This window comes from Lichenostomus cassidix, chromosome 13 (genome assembly GCF_008360975.1).
Source record: "Lichenostomus cassidix isolate B80296 chromosome 13, HeHo_3.0, whole genome shotgun sequence".
NCBI lineage: Eukaryota > Metazoa > Chordata > Aves > Passeriformes > Meliphagidae > Lichenostomus > Lichenostomus cassidix.
Genome location: NC_139494.1, coordinates 3,334,215 through 3,358,184, shown reverse-complemented (window position 1 = coordinate 3,358,184; position 23,970 = coordinate 3,334,215). Strand labels below are relative to the sequence as shown.

Genomic DNA, 23,970 nt, shown 5'->3' with positions numbered 1-23,970 from the left:
TTAACCTCCCTTTCCTGGACTACCCACCTTGCTCAGATCCTATCACAATCACACCTCCAGCAGTGAGCATACTACCTACTTTGCAGCACCTTTTATACCGTAGACAAGGCTTCTGAGGCGATATTCTCTTCCATCCTGTTTTCCAAAGTATGAATGAGCCTCATGGAGAGGTTAGTGACGCCATCACTGAGACTGAACTCACTGACACAGGATTCGAGGAAGAACGTTTGAAGCAGAGCCATGGGAGGAGCAGCAGGGCGAGCCATGGCCTGCCTGGAGGGAGCTGGGGCTGCTCCCCACTCCTGGGGCAGCCCCTGTGCTCATCCCACCTCCGCAGAGCCTCCAAGGCCGCCTCCAGCTGCAGCCCCCACGCCAGAGCCAAGGGCTGCATTCCCACGCTCCAGCTCCAGCCCAGCACCTGCTGGGAACATCTGGGCTCTCCCAGGCAAAGGAGGGCTCCCAGCACCCTGTGGAGCCTCTCACCTGTGGGTGATGCTTGGCACACAAGCAACCAGACAAGTTTGTTCTGGCTCTCGTGCTTTTGGGGCTCTCTGCCTGCGTGGGGTCCGTGCCTCTCTGAAGGAGGAGTTTCCCACTGGGCTGGAGCAGCCCATGCTGTTACCTGGGCATGGCTCAGGGCAGGGCCAGGCTCAGTTCATTTGAACCCATGCATGGTCCTATCCATTGCCTTCCATTCCCATAAGGAAGTGGATGTCTCCCACTGGCTGACAGGCTAGGGCTGTGCACCGAGCAGAGATATTTCCATGCTTTGCCTTGAATAACCATTGCCTCTGGCTCTGTCTTTTCACAGTTATCCAGGGCACAGCAAGTTGTCCCAAAGTGCTCTGCAAACGAGACATGGAAAATACTCCAGCAAAGACCCAAAATGCTCACAGCCCTGGGACAGCAGAGAGCTGCTCACTGAGGGCACACCCTGCCAGCCAGCTGGGAGCCAAATGGGGACAGCAGTGTACACACACTGGAGTGCTGGAGCAGAGGGTGGCTTGACCAAACCTCCAATGAGACTCTTGCAAAAGTCTGAAAACTCCCAAACTTCTGCAGGACATTCAGCACTCTCTTCCAGTTAAGATTAATGGAAACTAAAAGCCAAAGCCATTATGAGTCCGTGTAATTTATCTGGGGAATGCAGACTCATTATGCAGACAGGACTTTATAATTTATACCTTTACAAGATAGTAGTACATTTCTATTCAGGAGAGGAGAGCTGTGGGTCTCTGATAAGTGTGGGTCTCTGCAAGGGTACCATCAGATCAGGGAGCACTGAAACTTCATCAGCCCAAGCGCTGGTGCAAATTGAAAGGCACACGGATGAAGAACAAGCACAGGCTGCAGGGAGCTGTCACCCCTGCAATCATCAAATATACCACTTGGTAGCAAGCAAAACGATCCATCTGGCAAAGTCTCGCATCATAAACCCTACAGGAAATGACTCTGGAGCAAGCCTTCCCACAGCAAGAGAGGAGCAGAGAGGGAGAAGTGAAACCAGAGCACAGAAACCTCCCCAGAGGAAACACCCCAGACAAGAAGATACCCAAGCCACCAAGAAAGGTGGATGGGAAGATGCAGTGCTGTGAGACGTGACACCAGAGTGGATTACAGTGCTCATCAGCCAGAGGTTACATGGGATCTTCTCCCATAGAAACAGGTTTGTCCCTTTTAAACAGATAAAAAAGAGCCTGGCATGATTGAGGCTTGGGCATGTTGGGCACTTCTAGGGCAAGAGCTGTCAGTAGAGCAGTGCCTGTCAGGAAAATACATGGTTGATCACCTCTCCTAGAAACATCTCGCTAATGTCATTATCCTTTAAACCCTGTTTCCTGCAAGTACCTTGCCTTTTATCCCACAGAAGCACAAAGTGTTTTAGAACTGAATAATGGAATCATATTACTATGGTCCTTTTGTTAGCACAGAGATGGGGCAAAGGCCACAAAGAGAGGCAGCTCCCTCTTGAGAAGAGAGTATCAGGAAAAGAGGCCATTTTACACTATAAAATGGGCACTACTGGTCAAACCAAAGCCCTGCCTTGGCCCCAACGGTGGCCAGGGGACAAAGAAGAAGATCAGCATGAGCACACAATGATAATCTTCCTTAGGCCATCCAGGATGGGCAGCTCAGAGACAAGCTAAGTCAGCTGGAGTGTTGTAACATTTAGTGGCCCTTGTTGGGTTCTTCCATAAACAGGTTTAGCTGCTGTTTGAACAAATCTAATCTTGTAGCATCCACAATATTTGTGACAAGAGCTCCAGTATTATGCACACAGCATGCACATCTCCACTTAATTCTTTTAACCTGCCCTTTTCTGGCTCTTCTATTAGGAAAAAACCAGTCATTATCCCCACTTGTTTCCCCTGTGCTACCTGTGGAATTACAGGCACAGCCAGCATCTCCTTCCCTAGCTGGGAAGCAATGATGTCTTTTTATTCTTTTTGGGGGCATCCCTGGTTCTGTTTTGCTCTTTGGAAATAGTGAGACCAAACTGCACACAGGATACTTATTAGATATTTATTCCATTCATAGGAATTCTTAATGTTCATTTAGAGGTTTGATGTACTAAATATAGATCTTTATCTCTTATAACGCTGAAATCTCACTGCTCTGTGGTAACACAGAGTCTAGAGCCTTCCAAGATGCCTGATGACTCTGGGATGTTGCTGCAGCTGGGACTTCACATTCATGAGAGCAACTATTTAGGGAGCAAGGATGGAGAGATCTGCCAAGCTCTAGTGGGAAGACAAAGGGAGAAAAATGTTTCAATCAGAAAATATTAGTTGTGCCTGGGCTGAAGCGTGGTGCTCTGACACTGTGTGGCTGCAGATCACACACAAGCACCTTAAAGCACGAGGCCAAGGGAGACTTCAGTGGGTTTCCACCACACTAGTGGGACAATTCCAAGATTCACAAGTTACTTATGTTTAGCTGTATTCCCCCACCAGCCTGGGCCACTGGAAATATTTTAACAACTACATACCTGTTCCTGAGTCCTCTGTACTTGGATGTCTGAAGTTGGTAAAGTGAACCTCACACATAGTTTATTTACAGCCATGTAGGTTCTTTCACCTCTGTGCCAAACACTGCACAGCTGTGCCTGGTGATCCAGAAATTACTTCCCACAGCTATTTCACATTAACTGCTGCACAGCACCAGGCAGATTTTACTCCCTGTTGGCTGGTGTGGCAGAGTAAGTCCTTCATTCAGCCTCCAACACAACTCCATCTATCCCAAATGACTTGGAAAGCTGTAAAATTGCTAAGTGGAGAGCCAAATAAGCAAGGGAGCAGTTTTGGGTGGTAGCAGGGTGGAACAGGACTCATGAAGGCAGTGGGACGTGATGAGGGGGTTGTGCAGACACACCAGCCATGTACCAACAGCCTCTCCAGGCACTTCAACAAATTAAAAGCAGAAAACAAGGAAAGTGCATGAGGCAAGCTATGGAAAATGAGTGGTGACATTTCTTTTTGACCAGTGGGAATAAGCAAGGTGCCCCTGAGACACACAGGGGCAGAATGGTCAGAAAGCCCCTGCAAGGTGAGAGAAGGGCTGGAGCAGCTCAGATCTCCTTCAGCAGGTCAGATCTCCAGCTGGTCATCCAACCCAGGACTGAGAACTAAGCTGAAGAGAGGGAGGAGATGAGGACAAAGAAGAGAGGGGAATAAGGAGGTGGGGACAGGGAAAAGAGGGGAGTAAGGACATGAGGACAGGGAAAAGGGCGCTGCCTCTTGATGATGTGTTTGTGAATGATCTGCAGCCATGTTCTATTGTTGCTGCCCCAGCCAGTGAGGACAGAGCAGAATAAACATGAGAGATTCACAGCACTGGAGTAATTCAGAGAGTCTATTTTCCACCACACGCCTCAGTTATTCTGGACTACCATCAATGACAGGGCAAGAGAGAAGAGAGCCAGGAGCAATGACTGTGCCAGGTGGACTTCCCTTCACACAACCCATCTACGCAGAAATGCCATTAATGATTGTGCAGGGATTCTTACACAATTCCTGCCATGCACGTCATTTAACCTTTGCAGTCAGCTCACCAGCCTGTTCTCAGAAGTCTGGTGAAATACTCCCCTGCAAAGAGTTAATTAATGCAGCTTGGACTATAAATTATAGTTAATTTTTCATGAACTACAGCTACTGTCGAGGAGAGCAGGGAGACAGCGATAGTTTCGCCGCTCCTTTTCTTCTTTATAAATAACTTTGGCTGGTGGGTTCATAGAGTACAGACACTTTATTCTCTCAATATTTAGACATTCAGTTAGACAGATGAACTCAGCTGGTTGGGGAGTGTATACAGATTGCCTGCTCTGTATATGCCTCATGTACTTACTGATAAAACACAGAATTGCTGAGGTTCCTCTCAACAGAGTTCATCCAACTGCTTGTTAGGAGAACATGGATGAGAAGGTGCCTGGCCAAGATATTCCTCGGTTGTAGCACTGCAATCCTGGTGTGAGCCACACTAAATCCATGATTTACGCTGATTAATACATGGAGGGGCTGGTGATCCTCACCATTCCCTCTGTGGCAGATTTCTGTATGTCTGACACGACACCTCCTCTCACAATGAACCTGAGCAGAGTCTGGATGCTCCCTGCTGTTATCTGTACATAAAATCAGGAGGGTCTGTGCACACAGGGGCTTGCCTGACAGCAGACTGAGGACTCTGGAGCTCATAAAAATTCTGCTCCTGTGTGTTTATTCATTTGGAAACGACCAAATATTTACACCCACATTTTATTGAAATAGATCCTGCTGGAATCATGTTTCCAGTTCCCAAGGGGATCATCAGGATCAATAGCTGCAGACTAGGAGTTCATCCCAAGATACAAACACCAGGCTGCAAGACACTCATCTTGGAGTATCAGATGCTGCTGATCAAAACAGCACAGGTAGCATTCTCCACCTCTCCCATTGGCACTGTTCAGGGGTTTCACTAAGAACAAGTTTAAAGATTTTTGAGCACTCAGGGACTGCCTGTTTCCAAGGGACAAGCAGTTATTGCAGGGGCAAAGTCCTGTGTTATTGCCAAGCTTTTAGTTGCTCCTCTAGAATGATCTCTGCAGCTTTATGAGGAAGCCCTTCCTATGCTCTTCTCTACCGCAGGGGTCTGAAAATGCACATGACAGCAGTGCAGCATTTTATTTTCCCAAATCCCCATCATCAATTGTAATAGCAGCAACATGATACTTCAATGAGGGGATTTGTTCAGTAACCTAAAAATCCTTTTGCAGAGCCAATGCCAGCGTGAAAGCTTCGCAGGCAGGGCAGCTGGAGCCCAAGAACTGAAGCAACACACCAGGATCACAGGATGGAGCCAGAAGAGCAGATCCCCTGGTCCACAGCCCAGCTCTGAAGGCTGGGCTCAGCCTCAGTGCTCCCACGGGACATCAGCTCCCACTCCACACTTCATCCTGCCCCTCTTTGCCATTAGAGTCACTGCCTGTCTTTATGCCACATCTCGAATAGTAGCTGTGTGACTATTTAAAAAATACACAGTGTTCAAAATGAGCAGTGAGCAGGATCTGGCAGCTGCCAGGCACCACACAGCTCTCTGCAGACTGACAGTGAGATCTCCAGAGCGTTCACCTCAAGGTTCTTGTGCTTGTGTGCGTGCAGGTTCTGCTCAATTACAACCACACCTCCAGCAATGGGCTTCAAATTATCTCAGCAAAGACCACGCCAGGATCTATTTTTAGTCTAATATTGAAAAGAGCTCTGTTCACATGGCTGGACTTGTGTCTGTTCTGCCTGTGCTCTGGGCTGGCTGGACACCCTTCAAGTCCAACCCAGACCACCTCGCTCATGTTTGCAGCACTGGTAGTTCCAGGAGAGCTCAGTGGCCTCAGGCTGGAGGGGCCAGGGACTGACCAGCCAACTCACAGGCATGGTCACCCAGTAAAGGCCATGCCAGAGTGGATTTGAGAGCAGGTTTGGGGGCATTGGTTGAACCAGAACTGCGTGGCACATGTCACTGTGGGGTGTGTGACTCACAAACCACAGCACAGACATTGCAATCATGCAAGCCCATCAGGCCTAGCTCAGCTGGGAGAGACAAAGCGAGGAGAACATTTCCAACACTGAGCCACTCTGGGCATCAGGGAAGGTATTAAACTGGAGAGGGATTGCCTGAATGAATCTACACTAACGAATCTGCAAACTTATGGCATCACCAAGATGACAGCTATGAAATCTGTGGACCCAGACTGTTGTGTGGAGAGTTAGACTTAATTGGAGAAAAAAGGACTGTTTCACCTACCCTTCCCCACAGGGGCCTTTGGAGGGACTCTAGGGAGGGTCTGTGAGCCCCAGCAGATTAAATAAAGGCCCCAAAACTAAATCCAGAGAGCCCAGTTTTGATTCACATGGTTTATATTACCCCCTCAATCTTCATGTTCCCAGCACAACTCAGCACTGCCTCTTCTGCTCTTTCTGCCTATTTCACCTTCTCCTGTGATCCCAAACCTCTCTGCTGCAGAGCACCCCAGCCAGGGGCACTGCCAGCCTGCACAGGCTGATAAAGCACTCATCCAGGTCAGCTACAGAGGGAGCAAAGAGCAGGAGCAGGGTTCAGGTGAGCAGCTGCAATGAGCCACATGTTGATTTAGAGCATCTGCCCACCACTGGCACATCCTCCCATATCCTGACAGTATCCAAACCACACTTCCTCCACCTGTGCTCTACCCTTACCCTCAGGACTTCACCTGCTTGTTGAAGTAAAGGGAAGGAACTAGAGGAGAACTCAACAGCAGAAAACAAGCACAAGGGATTACCTGACCTTCTCAGAGATCTCAAACATTATCTTACCTTTTTTAAAGTTAAACTTTGAGAGGGTTTTACTATCTCTGTCCTGCATAAAATTTCCATCTCAGAATGCTGTCCAGAATGCTCTGACCCTTCTTCCACTTCTGCCTCCATCAGAACACTTCTAAATGTGGACACTGGTTCCTATCCTGTTTACCCAACACGTCCATAGCCAGACTCCTGAACCTTGTTTAGCTGCCTTGCACTGCACTGAGACAGGATCACGTTACCATTTGGAGTTCTCTGGATGTTGAAATGAGCATAAAGGACTTTTCTCTTTGCATCAGGGCACATGATCAAGTTACCACATCCCTGCAAGTTCTTGCCTGTGAGCTGAGCCACTGTGACCACCCAACTGCACAACCTTAGCCCATGACAAGCACAAAACAATGTGTCTTATTTAACACTTTTTCACCATGAATGAGGCTACTGCAGCACTGAATGAAGCTGAGGGGTACCTCATGCCATTCACACACCAGGTACTGGGGCCATCAGTGTTTAAAATCCAGCAAGTGATTTACAAGATTTCAGCAAAACAAGAGGTGGGACAACCTACAGGTTGCTCTTATATTGAATACAGATATTGAAAAGAAATGCAAAACTTTTACAAGAATGAGATATCTGTCTGCTCTCCAGATCATCCCACCTTACATCTTCATCACCTCCCCATATGCTGTACACATATGCAATTCTATGATACATCGTCAGTCACCATAAAAATCAGAGAGACTCTGAGTTATTCAGATAACACTTGAGAGAGATTGCAAAAAAAAAGGAATGAGAAGGAAAAAGTGAATTACAACTTTAACTCTGGAGATTTTTGCCATCTCTTCCCATCATTAGAAAAAAACTAGACAGACAGTGATGATGCACCCATAGAGGAAAGAAGTCTTCCAAAAGGGGAAATTTCTGTGTTTCCTTTCTGAGGTTTGGCTTTTAAGAAAACAGCATATATCTAATATGATGCAAATAAGTAGCATGGATCTCTCCTGGTGAAAACAAAGGAAAAATCCTGGGGAAGGATGGTGTGGCCGTGGCATTAATAATGCTGTATCTCAGCTTGGTGTCTCCAGTGCAGTGCAAGGCTAAGCACTACACAAGAGCACATTTTAAGAGCAGTTTTCTAATCAGAAAAGCTTTTAAGGAATACCTGGTCAGTGCCTGCTGCGGATGCAATCACATTTCCTTTGAAGCCATAAAAGACTGAGCTCTCCAAGGAGGAAATATCCCCATAAAATGTGCAGAGCAGAGTTGCCAACAGTGAGGCACAGCCAGCTGTGCTCTCAGCTCTGGGCATCTGCAGCTGGGATGGAAACAGCACAGATCTCCAAATCTCTGCCTGGCCTGGGCTTCCCAGGGGTTTGGCCAGGATCCTGTTGGGCTCCACTGTGGGGAGACCCCCTGGCACAGACATAACACCCTGCACCAGAAATTGCTGAGCCAACGTCCAGGCACCAGGATTCTAATCTACACTTGCATCCGCTCCTTGATTTTTATTGCTCTGTGCCCATTTTTTACTGCTTTTGGGACAACGGCGTAGGAGGGAATGCTTAAAAGCACTTCAGCCACATTAAATCAAATTAAACATTTGGGGAAATCTGGTTTTGCTTGCTGGAGACTCAGGGCAAAATGGGATGGCAGGGCATGGATGGATTTTTTTGCAATTTCCTTATTACCTATGCTTAGAAGACTCCTGTCTTTTTTCTTGTACTTCCTACAACCTATTTTGGTTTTATCAACCATCCTCAAAAAAACCCCAAACCCAAACACAAAGCAATAAAAAAAAACCCCTGATAAATCAAAGGCCTTAACAAGCACATCTTGCAAATATCAATAACTCCATGTACTGAAAGGGTTGGAAACTATTAAAATTCAGTTGCAATTTTAAGTAGTGTGTTCTTCAAGCTGCCATTGCAGTAGTTATCAAACTCTCCCTCTCCAAGACAGACACCAGCAATATAAGTCATATTTTTTTTAAAGATCTAGGGAAAGAAAGACTGGTGACTTTGGGAAAAATCAGAGAGAAGGAGTGATTAAAAAAGATTCCAGGAGGAAATAAAGCATTTATGTAAAATGTCTCATAATGACAAACAAATTAGGGGAAAGCAGCTGTATGAGGGGAGCGGGGGAGAGGTACTTACACTCTTCTTCCATAACAACTATTTTAGTTTCTGAGGCTGGTAAGACTTGTGGTGCTTTCGTTGTTCCTGGGGAAATTAAGGTAAGAAAGTAGTGAACAAAATATCTCTTTTGAGCAGAGCAGGGTGGGCTTAGCTACTGTGGGGAGGAGCAGAGGGGCAGGGGGACTCAGGCTGGGGGCTGGCAAGGTGTTAGTGCTGGTTTAGGGGAGGGAATTGGGGTGACAGAGGCAGGACAAGGAGTGTCCCTGCAGGGGATGGCACAGGGCACGCTGTCCCCTCGCTGTGAAGGGCCTCCTGTCATGATAGAGAGGCAGAAAAGGCTCAGGGTTCCCCTGGCAGGCGATGAGCAAACCTGTAGGAGGTTTTCTTAGCCCTGATGGCCGCAAGAGTGTAAAGATGGGATGGCAGTGCACGATAGTGGGAAAATGTGGAGTTTAAGAAAAGGTGGGGTTTTCTGAAGAGCCTCCATCCATGGATAGGTGAAGTTGTGCAGCACAAGCTAATGCTCACACAAGAGGTGGAGGAGCATGAAACAGCTGAAGGCCATGGCCCAAGGTAATAGGGGAGACAAGCACAGGTAGTGATTTTCTTAGCCAGGATAGTGGGAACTCCAATGCCCACAGGTGCCAGCTCTACTCAAATTCCCTGGCAGCACCAGCACCTTCTGGAGAAGTCCCTCACACCCTCTGGATGCACAAGGAGAAAGTTCCAGGAGCTTGGGATGGGGGTGCAGCACCTGTCAGAGACAGGGGTGAGACCACCACGAAAAGCTAGAAGCAGAAATAATTTTTTGTACAACTTGATTTTGTTTCTGCAGTGTTTAATAAAAAGCAGGGCAGTTAAGGAGATGTCTAGAAAATTTCTGAGGAAAAAAGGAGTCTGAAACAGTCACATCTCACCTGAGCCCTCATGGCCATGTGATATCAACATAAGACTATTCAATAAAGAGAACTGGGAAATGGGACATTTTTCTAAGAAAGCATCTAATTTACTTCAAAGTCATAAAAATCAGCAACACAACCAAAGCACAGTATATTTTGGCTAAGCCCAGAAGCATTTCCTCAGAAATGAACACCCTCACGAAGTTTCTCAATGCAAAAGCATTTATTTCTGAGCTGGGATTTCAGTGGAAATACTGGAATTGTAGAGGAGGGATGAGGTGAGGGTTTGGCTGATGGGCATTTTCTAAGTGCCAGGGGGTCTCTGCTCTGCAGCCACTCTCTCTCTCCAAAGATGTGGTGGTTTTGGGGACTTGAAACAGATCTGTATGGCTGGAAGGCTGCTTTTCTGACACTGAAAAGTGGTATTGGAATAGAGCAAAGAGCACTTTGCAATGGAAGCCACAACAGGATCAGTGCTAAGGAGCCTGGGGAAGAAGAAACAGGAGACAACACATGTGGTGGATTCAGGTGCCCTGATGAGTTTTCTCCTGAAAGGTATCACAGAGCAAGAGAGCTTGCAGAATGAGGAAAGCTGTCGAGACCCCAGGAAGGCCCAGCAGGAAGGGAAGAGGAATACTCCAGGACAGTGCTTGCCTACTGGTGGAGGCTGCTTAACTCATGGTAGCTCCAGGGGAAAGAGGAAAAAAGAGTGCAAAGGGGGTGACAGGGCTGCAAATGCTCCAGGCATCACCATCCTGTGACCCCAGCCCTGCTGGGAGTGGTCCTTGCTGCACAGCGTGATTTCCTATGGAGGGAGAGCCCAACCCTGACCTGTGCTGCCTTCCCTGCCTGCAGGAAGGGGCTGCTGGATGCTGCAGTGGCCAGACGTGCATTTACCTGGTGTGCAGCCCAGAGCCTTGCAGCAAACACTGCTCAGCCACACTGCTCCTCTGTGAGAAGGTGCTGGTGATGGGGAAGGGGCAGCAGAGGAGGCAGACAGGGTTCTGATGGCTGCTGTGTGCTGCACACGGGGAAGGGAGGTTGCACATGCAGCTCCCATCAAACAGGAGCAGTTTATGTGGCATTCCAGAGGGTGAGCCAGGGGAAAAATAGAGAGCACTGCCTCAGTTTCTTACTCGGGACATCTCTTCCTATCACAATCAGAAATAAACCCAGCAGCAGGGCTGAGCTCACAGACAAGGGGTATGAAGGCAGGGAGGTGTGAGCATGGATAACCTTCCTCCAGGCTCTGCAAGCACTGGGACTGAACAGGCAGGATAACCCAGGGGGAGGCTGCGTGACACTGCAGCTTCACGGAACAAAAGATTCAGGATGGCAAACACGCTGAGGTTAATAGAGAAAATCCTGCCAGAAAGCAGCAGGAGAAAGCTACCTTCCCTCACTCTGGGCTAAGGCTGGTGAGAGCACAAAAAACTGGATCCCAGCAAAGAGCTGCAGGGCCCAGAGCTCAGTGCTCAAAGCCCAGGCTGCCACAGTGCCCGTTGTGAATGGCAGGAGGAAGAGCTTAGGAAATACAGTCACCCCCTCCCTAGTCGTGCCCTCCCAGCTTCTGGCAGCCACTGTAGGGACTTTCTGAGCCGGAGGGTGCATCCAAACCATCGTGTTAAGCAATATAATTATTATGACCAAGATAATAATAAAACCACCTAACCTCAGACTCCATCCGCTGAGCTCTAAGAGATGGAGCACACATTCTAGGATGAAAACCAGAAGCAACTTCACTCATCACAAAGCTATGGTCTAATTACTTGTCTTCTGGTGAGTTTTGCTTCTCAGAAATTCTTTTAAAAAATGAAAACATCAAGCCCACCAGCTTTCTTTCCTCCTTACCCCTTTTTAAAAAATACATAGACTGTAAGTTTATTTAAAATGTAAATTAACCACATTGCCAGTGACAGATAACAAAGATAAACATTTATGCTAAGCTGCATTTTTCTTATCTCCCAAGATTGTTTTACTCGATATCCTGAAAGCATGAGACAAAATACAAGACAGACCATGTGCAGAACCTTTCTGTGGAATGGCAGACAGCTCGAGACATTTGCTGGCTTCTTCACTTACCACTTTTCACATTCAGGCTGCCTTTTGCGGTGTCTTTCCCTAAAACGTTCTCCGCTTCGCAGCTGTACTCCCCAGCATCTTCAAGCTTCACCTTGTTGAACTGCAGTCTGGAAATCTTTCTGTTGAAAAGTACAGCAGACATTTCTTACTCGATTGCTGACCAACCTCATGAACTGACAACCATTCCTGGCCCTGGGATGCTGCCTGGAGGGTTACCCCTGCTTGACAGAACGGGCTGCCTGACCTTGCAGGCTGAATAGGCACTTGAGCCTGGATAGGATGTGGACAAGTCCCTTCCCTGGATTTCTAGGTGAACATCTCCCTGTGAACCCACTGCTCTGAGTGTGTGGCGTGGTTTGGTCTGACATCTGCTCTTATTCACACAGAAAGTCTTGTGAGGGGTGGAGGCCAAGGGTCCCAACACCCCAGCACAGGCTTTCCACGCTGGAAAAAAAGCCACTTTACTGGTGGACACTGGGATCTGCCTGCCAAACGGAGATGTGGAGAGGAGATGCCTGTGCTGCACCTTCCTCAGCAGGAGCAGAGCAGTCAGTGCTCCACTGGCTGCACTCAGCAGTGCCACATACTCAATACAAACACCCACAGGGTCCAGGGGGACTCATCCCTCTCCAGCCTGCACATCCCTGGGGTTTGCCGAGGATGCAGCTTCATCTGGACCTAAAAATAGAGCAAGCATCTCGTCTCCCCCAAATACACTCACTCCAATGGACTACAGACGTGGGGCTGAGCTGCACACACTCATCTTACCAGCCAGAAATGCCTCAAAAGAGCAGGAGAAGGTGGGTGTGACGACTGCCCGTGTCACCTCCCAGCCTGTGCTGCTCGTCCATGGGAGAGGGAGCAGCTCTGCGGCAGAGCTCTGCGGCGCTGCAGGAAGGAGCATCGCCTTTCCCACTGCCTATGACTCATTCCCTGGGATGGCTCTGACTAACAGGCAAAACCTTTTGTTGCCCAGTTTAACAGGGATCTATAGGAGCCTTCAACACACGCTGAGTGCCGCTCATGAGACCGCAGTGGGAATCCCACATGAGACCCTCGGTTTTACTACATTTCCTTCCATTTTAGCCATCTTATCAAAACCCACCCTGTCTGCTCTTCTGATGAGAACATTTCTCTCTCTGCTTTCTACCCCAAGCTTTTACCTCAGGTCTGTGTCATACAGTCACTTTATTTAGAGACTTGGAAGTGCTGCCAGCTTTAGAAAGAAGTCCCAGTGGCCGATGTTGCTGAAGGCAAATAGAATTCCATTTATGTGGAAAATAATCATTAGCCTCGGACATACTTGCAATGTTACACGTGTCATCCGAGAAGGAATTTTCCTTGGGTTGTGCAAATCATTGTCCATAGGAAGCCCTTCACAGAAGCACACTGGCTTCTTTTTAACACCCTGACAAGCTGTTCTCCTGGGAGGCACGGCGCAAGGACACAGCAGGAGCATCTCACTAGTTATATTAGTAAATTAAAAGCACTTGGAGACAACTTGGTAGAGCTCCCAGGAAGCAGGCGCTGCCCTGTTTTACAGGATGCGGTCAAGTGTTCAATTGCATGAGCTGGGGCCACATGTGGAGCAATTTTTAAATGAATGCTGACAATATGCAAAGACCTCTTGAATCCCTCTAACTGCAGGTCTCCCCTAATCCATCTGTGTAGTTACTTAGGCTGACACATTCCAACATGGGAGCCTAAACCCCATGGTTTTAGGGCTGATTCTGCAAATTGGTGCCAAGCTGCCTTGACTCCCAGCTCAACACCCCTCTCTGGATGTTCTCAGGTCTCTTAGAGCTGCCTGTGACAGCCCTGGGCATCGTGGCCCTGACTGCTGGGCTGCCTTAGGTAACACACAAGAGAGAGTAAAGCACTTAAAGGTGTTTCTGCCCTGTGGCTGTTGGTTCCTGCACCTCACTGGGAGGGACGATGGGTGCCCTATGTTGGGGTGGGCTCTGCTGGACAGCAGTGCCTCATTCAGGAGTGTGTTCCCCTCTCCCTCCATACAGAAAGGTGTGGAAATGCTTGTCAAAGGGGTGAGATGGCTTCTGGTACTACAGAATGCAACTCCAAGACTGCTCCCAGCCCAGCCATTACTTCCTCCCAGCTGTCTCAACCCTCTCTGCCAGAATATACCATTTGTTTTACAAACCATCCCTAGGACAGGCTGCATGGCATGCAGCACATGCTGAAAGCAGCTTGGGAGAGCAAGGCTCTAACTCAGAGCCCATAGAAAACACCACCCTGGCACACCAACACACTGGGGCTCTCTGCCAGGGCAGAGCTGAGAGCATCAATGGACACACTGCCTTCAGCTGCCAAAGCACAGATGTTCTATTGGTAATTGGCTGCATGGCAATCCCAATCACATTTCACCAGGTGGAGCAACTGGAAAAACCCACTACAGTATTAGAATATCACCTAGGTACGTGATCTTTTACAGATAAGGGGATTTAAGGCCCAAAGATATGAATTAGGGAGTTACTAGTGGCACAAAAGGGGCCACACTTGACAGATTCAGCTCCAAGAACAGGGTGAGAGACATTTGGTCTTTTACCTGGAACTGAAGAGGAATGTGAGCAGAATAAAGACTGATGTTGGCATTTGAAGCATAGCAACATCAAGGTGAAACCAAAGGGGATTACTTTGTTTTAATGTGCAAGACTTGTACTGTCAAAAGAGCTTATTTTTGCCATCACAATTTGTTGAAATTATCCTGGACTGTAAGATCCCCTTGAAAAATCAAGAGCTATTTCTTGTTTTTCACAGCCCAGGCCAGTGAGGTGGCCCCTCTTGGTCTCCACACTGTACTGTATAATGTCTGGTGACAGACTTGGGGGAAAAGAGATGAAGGTTGGAGATATGGATCAGCTTGCATGTGGAGCACAATGGCAAAGAGAATTTCCCTGTTCCAGGAAGCACTGAAACAGCCAGAGAGATACCTTGCTTCACAGCATTAACCATGCACCTTTTAATTAACATGAATGATGCCTGTGCACTGGAAGAACTGAATTGAGAGATCTCAAAGTGACAAGTCCTCACCTGATCTGTGTGTACCAAAGGTGACCAATCCTGCTTTGTTCTATTTTACTATCTCCAAGTGCTCCTGGAATATCACAAAACTCTTTCGGAAATCAGCTTTTCAAAGTTGTGTTCTTCCCCCTGCTGTCCCCAAGGACAGGTCCTTTGTTCTCCTGAGGGCTGATTTTACAGACTCACCAAGGAGTGGAGTCCGAGGAGTTAGGAGGGCACAGGAGTTTGGGCTGGAGGCTCCTGGGCAGTGTCTCCTGGGGACAGCAGGCCCTGGGAGAGCCCTACGTGTGCATTCACAAGGGTGCCTGGCTGCCAGACGATGCCATTCTTCTGGAGGAAGGCACTGCCCCAGGCTGTTTGCTCAGTGAAAGGGCCAGGGTCACTGACAGATCCCATCATTTCGCTGCAGTGCAACTCTGTTGACATCTCTTTACTCCGGGGGAAAATCTGCCTCATTGTCTTCCCTGACCCTCAGCACATATGACTTAGCCGCGCACTAATTATCTCCTGTAGTGCCAGTGGAGGGATGAGCCATGGGGAATATGCTGTCTGCAAGCTCTGAGGGATAGGATTCACAAGGAGACCTTCAGCCTGGCCAAAAGAAGATCCCCCAAAATACCTTTCTGGCCAAGAGAAATGAGTCCCCCAGAGGGCAGTTTGGAGGGATGAGTAAATCACCCTCTTCAGTGCCAATCTCCAGACTACAATGGGAAACAGGGAGATCAGCCCTTGGCCAGGACCTACACAAAGATCCTGGCAAATTCTGGATGGGAAGGGTGTCCTCATCAGCTGTAATTTAGACATCTAAATGTGAGCTGGGGCCCTGAGGCCTCCAGTGCAGTGAGAGGAGAAGAAACAGACCCTGCATCTGAGCCAAGGAGGAACTTCTCATGACAGCAGTCATGTTCCCACCAGCACTTTGGTCAAGATTGAATCATTTTTCCCCTCTTACCTACTGCCAAGTGGAAATGGGGCCATCTTCCCAGGTCATCTCCTCACCAAGCCATTCATGTCAGAGCATGGGACCAGGAGAGCAGCTGCCATGAGTGCCTCTGAGACACCTACACTGAGGACTCCGTGTTCCCTGTGTGAGTTCAGCCACTTCTGCATCATTCTGGACAAGAATAGCTCTAGTATTACTACTGTTGTAGTATTTTATTAGTCTTCTAAAAATACGGTAACTACCACATAAGTCACAAAGAAGTCAAGGAATTAGCTGATGAAGAGAATTTGAAGACTACCCCACACGTGGCCCCAACATTGTTAAGGAGCACTGCATATATAGTAAGCACACCTGAAACCCTAGGAAAAGGAAATTCCCAAACATGACCCTTGCAAAGGACACGCTGGCTGCCCTGCTGTGGTCACCCATTAACTCCATTCCCCTCTGTTTGCATGGAGAGCCGGCGGCAGGAAGCACATGGCACCCGAGAGCAGGAGTGCCAGCAATCACTGTAACCTGCACTGCTTGCATCCTGCCAGAGATTTAATTGGTGCCTACGTGCTGCCCTGGCACACTCAGCATGCTGCACTTGCCCTGAAAGAGGAGGTTAATGATTGGCAAGAAGATTCAGAATATCCAGCTTACAAACCACAAGTGTTGTCCAGCAGCCATCAAACACTGGGCAGTGCCACCGGCTGGGGCAGGGGCTCTGGGGGGACACATTCATCCTCCCCAGCACTCAGTGGGATATAATCAGGCAGAATCAGAAGGAATCACTGCAATGCAAAGGCGATGTGGGGATGGCAATGGCAATGCCCATGTCTGGCAGGGCAGGAGCAGCCAGGAGCATCCTCTCCCTTGCACAGCCCCCCAGTCTCTTCCCTGCTTTCCAGCTGTGCTCAGCAGAGCTCAGCAGAGCTGGGCAGGATGGCTGTGCTGGCAGTGCTTGAGGAAAACAAGTGTTCTATGCTGCCTGCTCTGCACTCCAGAGCAAGATCTGGCCAGCTCCCTATCAGCTACAGCAAGAACAAATGGGAAAGGGGACAGAAATGCCCTCAAGGAAAGCAGTCACATAACAGGGGTAAGGACAGGAAGGTTTGGACTTTTCAGCTTGGCTATCATTCCTTCTGTATCTCCCTTCCTCCCCTCACACCATCATCTGACCCGCTCTGTGCTTGACCTGCTGGGACAGTGGGAGACAGGCAATGTCCTTGCAGTGCCCAGGACAGGACCAACTATCCCCTGACCCACTCTGCCTGCTCTCTCCTACCCCTGTTCCCCAACATAAAGTGCTGTTCTAACCTGAAAAGCAGATTTGCCCCTCCTGTGCTCAGCAGTGCTGTGGTCTCTCTGTGCCCAGGCTTGGGAAAGGCTGATTTTAAGAGGAAAACTCGAGCAGTCCTCACTCTGCAGAGCTGACACTGACACTGGTCTCAGAGTGAGGGCTGGAGTCAATTCTGGCAGTGTCAACAAAAGGGGAAGATCAATAAGTACACTCCAAAGAGCAGGGTCACTTGTGCAACCCCTTCCAGGCTCCAGTGCAGACAGGGGTGTTGAGGCAAAGGGAAGAGGTGTGGGGCAGCAGAGGCAGTGACGTACAGCCACACCAGAGCCTGCAGTGGACTCTGGCTGCTCTGCTGAGAGGCAAACCCCTGTGTGCTGCTGCTCTCTGTGCCACACCAGGCTGTGGCACCTGCCAGGCTGTGACATCAATCAATGAGTAAAAGCTGAGTTTTGGGCTATGGCTGAAGCACAGACCCAATGTCATTGCAGGGTCTTTTGTATTACTTTTCCTGGAGTTCAAAGCAATTGATCTATCCTAGGAATGCTTCCTCCAACCCAATGCCAGGATTTTAATTTCCCTGAGAAACTGTAGGTCCTGGAGAAGTACTCTGAGGCCAGCTCCCAGCAGGTTCTTTCCCTGCTTCCTGTCATCTCATACTGGAACAGCTTCCCAAGAGCCAGGGACTTCCCAGCACCCCCTGTGGAACAGATACCTCGCTATCCCAAAGTGTGTGACCTCAATAAAGAGACAAGATCCCCTCGGGGTGCTCAGGTCTCACTATCTCAGCAACCAAACCATGAACTGGTTCTGTGGCAGGGAGGGAAAAGAGGGCCAGTGCTGCTGAGGAGAAGGCACAGAGGTCCTAGTTGGGAAGTATGTCACATATTAGATGCAGGTTGATATGCTGGGCAAATGGGAGGCAGGACCAGAACTTCAGGGATTGCCAGGAGGGGGAAGAAAGGTCAGAGAGAACTTTTGAAGCAAAGCACATTAGTAATAAATAATCAAGGAGGAGAAGGAAGTGCCATACCAAGAGCAGCAGTGATGGGAATAGCCCTGGTCAGAGCCCAGCAACAGAGATGAGCAGAGCCAGGCTGCAAATACTCATAAAAGGAAAAAGCATTTTGGGGAAGAGAGATCATGGGTAAGGGATGGCACCTTCACATGGGCAGGGAACTACTGCTCAAAACCTCTGTGAAACAGCACTGTGGTCACAGACAAGGTGTGCAAGAGAGTTAGATAAAGTTTTGGGTCTCCCTTCCGAGTTTGGGGCCTTTGGGATGCATGCCATTCTTTTCTCCCCAAACCATTTTCCTGCAATTGGAACGTGTCACAGATCCTCACCAGTGTCTGATCCATGGCAAATTCATGCCTGCAGGTCATGATGTGCTGTGCCAGATGAACTGCCAGCAGCCTCAGCCCTCATGCCAGCCCTCCTCCCCTAAGGTAAAACATTTTAACTTAAACAGGATGAATGGGATTTCAGCTCATGTGTCAGTGAGGGCCTCGACCTAACCTGTGACATTTTGCAACCACACTGGGCAAAGGTCTGTAGAGAGAGACTTTTTTTTTTTTTTTTTTGTAAGCAGCCAACATGGCTGGAAAAGCCACAGAAAATTTCAGGCACATAAAGCTCCTTCCACCTCTAAGTTTGCACAGCCCATCAGCTGAAGCAGCCCAGCAACTGACCGTGACTTGTTAGCAGCTATAATGCAGTCAAGTTTGATTAAATGTCCATTCCATGACTCTCTCAGGAGCCCCAACTTGCAAAGTCTGTGGATTGTTTGAGCTCAAGACCCAACTGCTTCTCCTTTCAGTTCTCAAATTCCCTGGTTCAGTCCCAGGTGCATTGGCCAAGATGATGTCCATCATCTCCTCTAAAACAGCAAGCAGACGAACAAAGGAGATGCTCTCCTTCACACCCCCCTCCAATAAAGTGCCTTCAGCAGCTAAAACCAAATCCCAAATATCGGAGACTTATAATGACATCGTGAGAGTTAGCAAGGCAGCAGCTCCCCTGGTGATTATAACAACACCGGTGCTTGAGAAGAGTCTTCGCTTCAAGGCATCTGGAATTGCTCTTGCAAGATCCATTGTCAAATGAGCTTTTTCCTTTGTTTAAAAATGTCAGCCCAAAGACCCCTGCCAGAGTGGTGGTATAGCCTGCTTGGGTTCACTCTGGCTCCCACAAGGCTTCAACAGTCCTCTTTGCCCCTCCTTGTCTCCAGGCTTAATTAGGAAATCATTTATCTTTATTGGCACTCTCTTTCCCCTGCTGCTTTGGCATTATTTTTTTTTTTTTTGCCTTCATTCCAGTGCAGTGAGCTGTACAGGGAAGACCACAGCCCCATTCATTGTGGGTGGGGAATAATCTACAACTGGGAGCCCTGCAAGGAAGACCCCAGCAATGAATCTGCTCAAGTGGCATTGCCTGAGGGACTACTGTACAGAAACAGGAGAAGAGGGTATCCCTTGGCTCCACTTACAGGCTAACAATAGGGATTCCTGGTGATACTGAAAGTAGGACACTACTCCCAAGGGATGTCATATGGTCAGCCTGTCCCAAACTGAACTGCCAACCCTCTCCAATCTAATGATACGCCTACTTCATCACCCCAGCAATGTCCCCTGGTAGAAGAGCACACAAAGAGAAGGGGCTGTAAGGACAGGCACAGCTCAGGGACTACCAGGCTCCTGGGCTCCAGCTGAAGATCTGCATGTCCCAGGCTGAGCCCCAAGCACATCTTCAAGAGGGGAAGGTTCTCTACACCTCCACAAGCTTCCTCCACTCCCTTGGCTTCCTCTGCAGCTGGCATTTGACCATTTGCCAGGATAGTGAGAAAGTCAAAACCCAACCTGAACTTCTTGGGAGCCAGCAGCCTCAATCAGACCTCAGACACACTCAGCTGAAAATGGCATCACTTTGGCAGCTCAGAGGGAGAGCCACTCACTAGGCTGTGCTTCCACTCCCACAGGCAATTCTTTCTGGGTAATTTCTCTGGGTTCCCCATCAACTGTGCTTTATTTAAATTGAGATGGAGATAAAATTCCAGCCAATAATTTCTTCCACCTTAAAGAGAAGTTTCCCCTTCGTGCAAGCCAGGCTTGCCCCAGCCTGTCACTAATTACAGATGGAACATGAAGTTCAGAAAGGAGGAATCAGAATTGTTCCCCTCCCTCCAGCAAATATCCATTGAAAAACCTGACTCCTTTGCCTGATGGCACCAGGAGTTTTGCTGATAAGTTTAAAAAGAAGAGGGAAAATGATTGATGGAAAAGATGAAGAGCTGACATGCAGTTAAGTGCTCCTCTCCTCCTTAAAACATACAAATCCTAATTTTGAAAGAAATCTCCTATTCTTGAGATCAGATGAAAACTTGATCACAAAAAAAAAAATCAAACAAAAAAACCCCCCTGTGCTTCAGTTACACTTTCTAGTTAAAGACCTCAAGGCTCTTTAAACACATGGGGAGGAAAGCCAGGAATGAGTCACAGAGGGCAACCATGTTCTTGTCTCCCATCCTAGCCCTCTGCATACTAAAGATCTCAGAGCTGGAGACAGATTTCAGCTGTGCCCAGCTCTGCCAGGGCCTCACAGGGCCAAGGGAAACACTATGGACGTCACTTTGCTGGAGGGCTCCTTCTGCCTGGCTCCAGCAGGAAAGTATTAGGTGTTTGGATTACACTTCTAAAGAGATGATCCTGAGCACCTGGCCAGGCCCTGCACAGTCTGAGTAGCTTTTTGCCTTGTGTACTTTCCCTGTGAAGGTCCCTCCCTGGTGCCCCATTTCTGGCCCTCTGAAATCCCCTCTCTACTCTGAACTGAAAGAAGCACAGAGGATTATCTGGAGACCAGTGTTATCTCTAAGTGGAGCCAGATGTATAAATCCCATTATTCTTGAAATAATCGTTATAGAGTAAGATCTCCTTTCAGAGATTTACAGTTTAGGATGCTTATTCTTCCCTGGAGTCTCCTCCCAACATGCTGGAAGTCATGATCTACACCCATATCCCATGTCCCTCCACTAAATGCTGCATAATGAAGACATCAAAGTCATGAGGGCTCCCTCAACCCTCAGCCTGCTCTGAGCAGTTTTTAATGTTTGTTCCATGCAGTCAAGACCAGAGGGAGGCAGATCCAATGCCAGTGGACATTCTGCCTTGAGGTGTTTTCAGCACTGGGACCCAGCAAACCCAGTGGAGGGGAGAAAGGCAGGAATGCCAGGCTGAGTGTGCACAGATCCATCCACATCCTCAGGGAAATGTTCCTGCACTGGTGACTGCTGAACAAGGGGCAAATGCTCTGTGAGGGGAGATTGTCTCAGAACTGTTCCACAGAATGACAGAGTCATTAAGGTTGGAAAAGCCCTATGAGATCATCAAGTCCAACCATTCCCCCAGCACTGCCAAGGCCACCAATAAACCATGTCCCCAAGTGCCAATCCACACATTTTTTGAACACTTCCACCACTTCCCTGGGTAGTGTGTTCCAATGCCTGAGCACCATTGCAGTGAAGAAGTTTTTCCTAATATCCAGCTTGGTCCCTTGGCACAGCTCAAGGCCATTTCCTTTTGTCCCTGCTCAACTGCTGCTTGAGCCCAGTCTCCATAGCCTGGTCCCAGCACAAGACAGGCACATTTTAGTGGCAGCAGGGAGCAGAAGCTAGGATGGGAAGTAATTCTAGGGATGCTTTGGGCTCACAGCTTTGCTGCTGAGGGAGCCTCAGATGCTGGAGGAGGCAGGTGCTCAGCTTTCTTTAAAATGTTTATCCTTGGGCTTATTTTGCCAGCAGGAAGCCCTTCCAGCACCACACATCTTTGGCCTCTCACTGGAAGGCTGAGAGCCAATGCGTTGCCATGGAAACTGTTAAATGCAAAATTTTGACTTGACAGCAGTGTCCTGAGGAAAGAGGACCAAGCTTCTTCCATATGTTTCTGTCCTTGGCCCAGGGACTGTGTGTCCCCCCTGCACCCTGTGGCTGGGATGCCATCCTGTCACAGCTTCGTGCTGGACAAGGGATGCCAAGAGACTGGGATATCTGGGAGCACAGCAAGGAAGGGCTTCACAGGACCCCTCCCCAGTGGGTTCTGCTGGGTGTCTGCTCTGGGGCTGGCTGCTCTCTAGCTCTGAGGGGAACAGCTCCCCAGCAGCCCTGTCAGCCCACAGCGATGGACAGGCAGGATTCCCATGCCTGGCTACCAAGCGTGGTGAGGACATTTCTCCAGGGCATCCCTGCCCCAGGACCCATTGCCAAACAGCCAAGGCCACGAGACTGACCAGGGCCACAAAAAACCACTGAGGGCAGCAGAGGAGTGAGGCAGGGACAGCTCTGCCCTACCTCAGCTGCCTGTGAGCCCACACAGCCCTTCCTGAGCCCACAGCACAGTCAGCCTGGATCTGCTGGTGTTCCCAGCCTCAGCCTTCCACTGACCACCTCTCTGCCTCATCCCAAAACTGCTGCCTGCCCTAGAATTATTACAAAGGAGGTCAACCATCTCGGGTGTGACTCCGAAACCAAACCCAACAGGACTGCAATTAAATTAGAGCAATTGGCAACGCCCCATTCAAGCACTGACTGATTCTTCTAACTGATTTGTATAGTGGCTTTTAATTTTTAAAAAAATTGCTTCTCTATCAAGTCCATAATGAGTTTTTATTCGCACACCCAGAACATGTTAGCAAAGAATTAGTATCAAATTTTCCAAGGGGTCAGGCAGTTGCAAGCTGTCTGTTGCTGGCTAGGTCAGGATGTGTGAATGTAATCACAGTCCTGATTTTGGAATAATTTTAAGATACATCATATGTAAATATTGGGCCTTGACAAGTATCAACATGGAACCATTTAAATTAGTTCCCAGTGAGAACTCTTTAGCTTGGTCACTGGGGCCTCTTTCTCCAGGTGTTTTAGCACTCCCTGAATGAGGTGGTCCTGAGAATGGCAATGACAGTCACTGAGAGTCACCCGAGAGCTTTGCTGGGTGGGGACTTCAGGGCAGATGGAGCTTGCCCTGGATAGAGAGGTGAAAGGATTTGCACAAGAAAAAGTCTCTGCAAATGACTGTGGTCCCTGATCAGACCGTGGCGTGATGTATTCTTACATCTCAGCCCTGCTCAGTGTAGAGGAGAGAAGGCTGAGAGGGAATCTCGTTAATGCATATAAATATCTCCAAGGGGTGTCAGAGGATGGTGCCAGACTGTTTCAGTGGTGCCCAGTGACAGAACAAGGAGTAATGGCCATAAACTAAACCATGAAAAGTTCCATCTCAGCATGAGGAAGAACTCCTTTACACTGAGGGTGGCAGAGCAATGGAGCAGCTGCCCAGGGAAGGTGTGGATTCTCCCCCTCTGGACACATTCCAAACCCACCTGGACACATTCCAGGTGCCTGCCTTGGCACCAGGGGGTTGGAGTGGGTGATCTCATGAAGTCTCTTCCAGCCCTAACTAATCTGTCATTCTGTGATCTTGGTGCTTCTGTGTCCACCTAAACTCAGGAGAGAACAAACCAATTCCTCCCACAGCCCTGCTGGTGAGTGATGGGGCAACAGCTGGGTTTGGGTACCTTCTGCATCCAACCCCCTAATCACAGAGCAGGAGTCACCCCAGGCAGCTTGAGCTGTCCACAGCCAGCCCACAGCCCCCAGGGAAAGCCTTGTCTCAGCTATCCAGTGCCACTCTGACCAAGGAGAGCCCCATCTACAAACCCCAACATCTACCCTGCACCCGCCCTGCTCCTCTCCCCACTACTCTCTGAGGACTCTGGGGATCTTGCTCACTCTCC

At 48.8% G+C, this 23,970-nt stretch overlaps 1 protein-coding gene across 6 annotated transcripts in view; it reads right to left on the bottom strand.

The window, feature by feature from the left end:
- The window catches only part of NRG2 (neuregulin 2), a 151,259-nt gene that overhangs the window by 32,420 nt on the left and 94,869 nt on the right, over nt 1-23,970 (bottom strand). For 3 of the 6 annotated variants that reach the window (XM_085073371.1, XM_085073372.1, XM_085073373.1), the window contains exons 3-4: nt 11,923-12,041; nt 8,960-9,025 (exon numbers count right to left, since the gene is read on the bottom strand). In XM_085073371.1, the coding sequence (XP_084929497.1) occupies nt 8,960-9,025; nt 11,923-12,041 (185 nt within the window). The remainder of the gene's footprint in view (nt 1-8,959; nt 9,026-11,922; nt 12,042-23,970) is intronic. The other 3 variants (XM_085073374.1, XM_085073377.1, XM_085073376.1) reach the window with 1 other exon arrangement.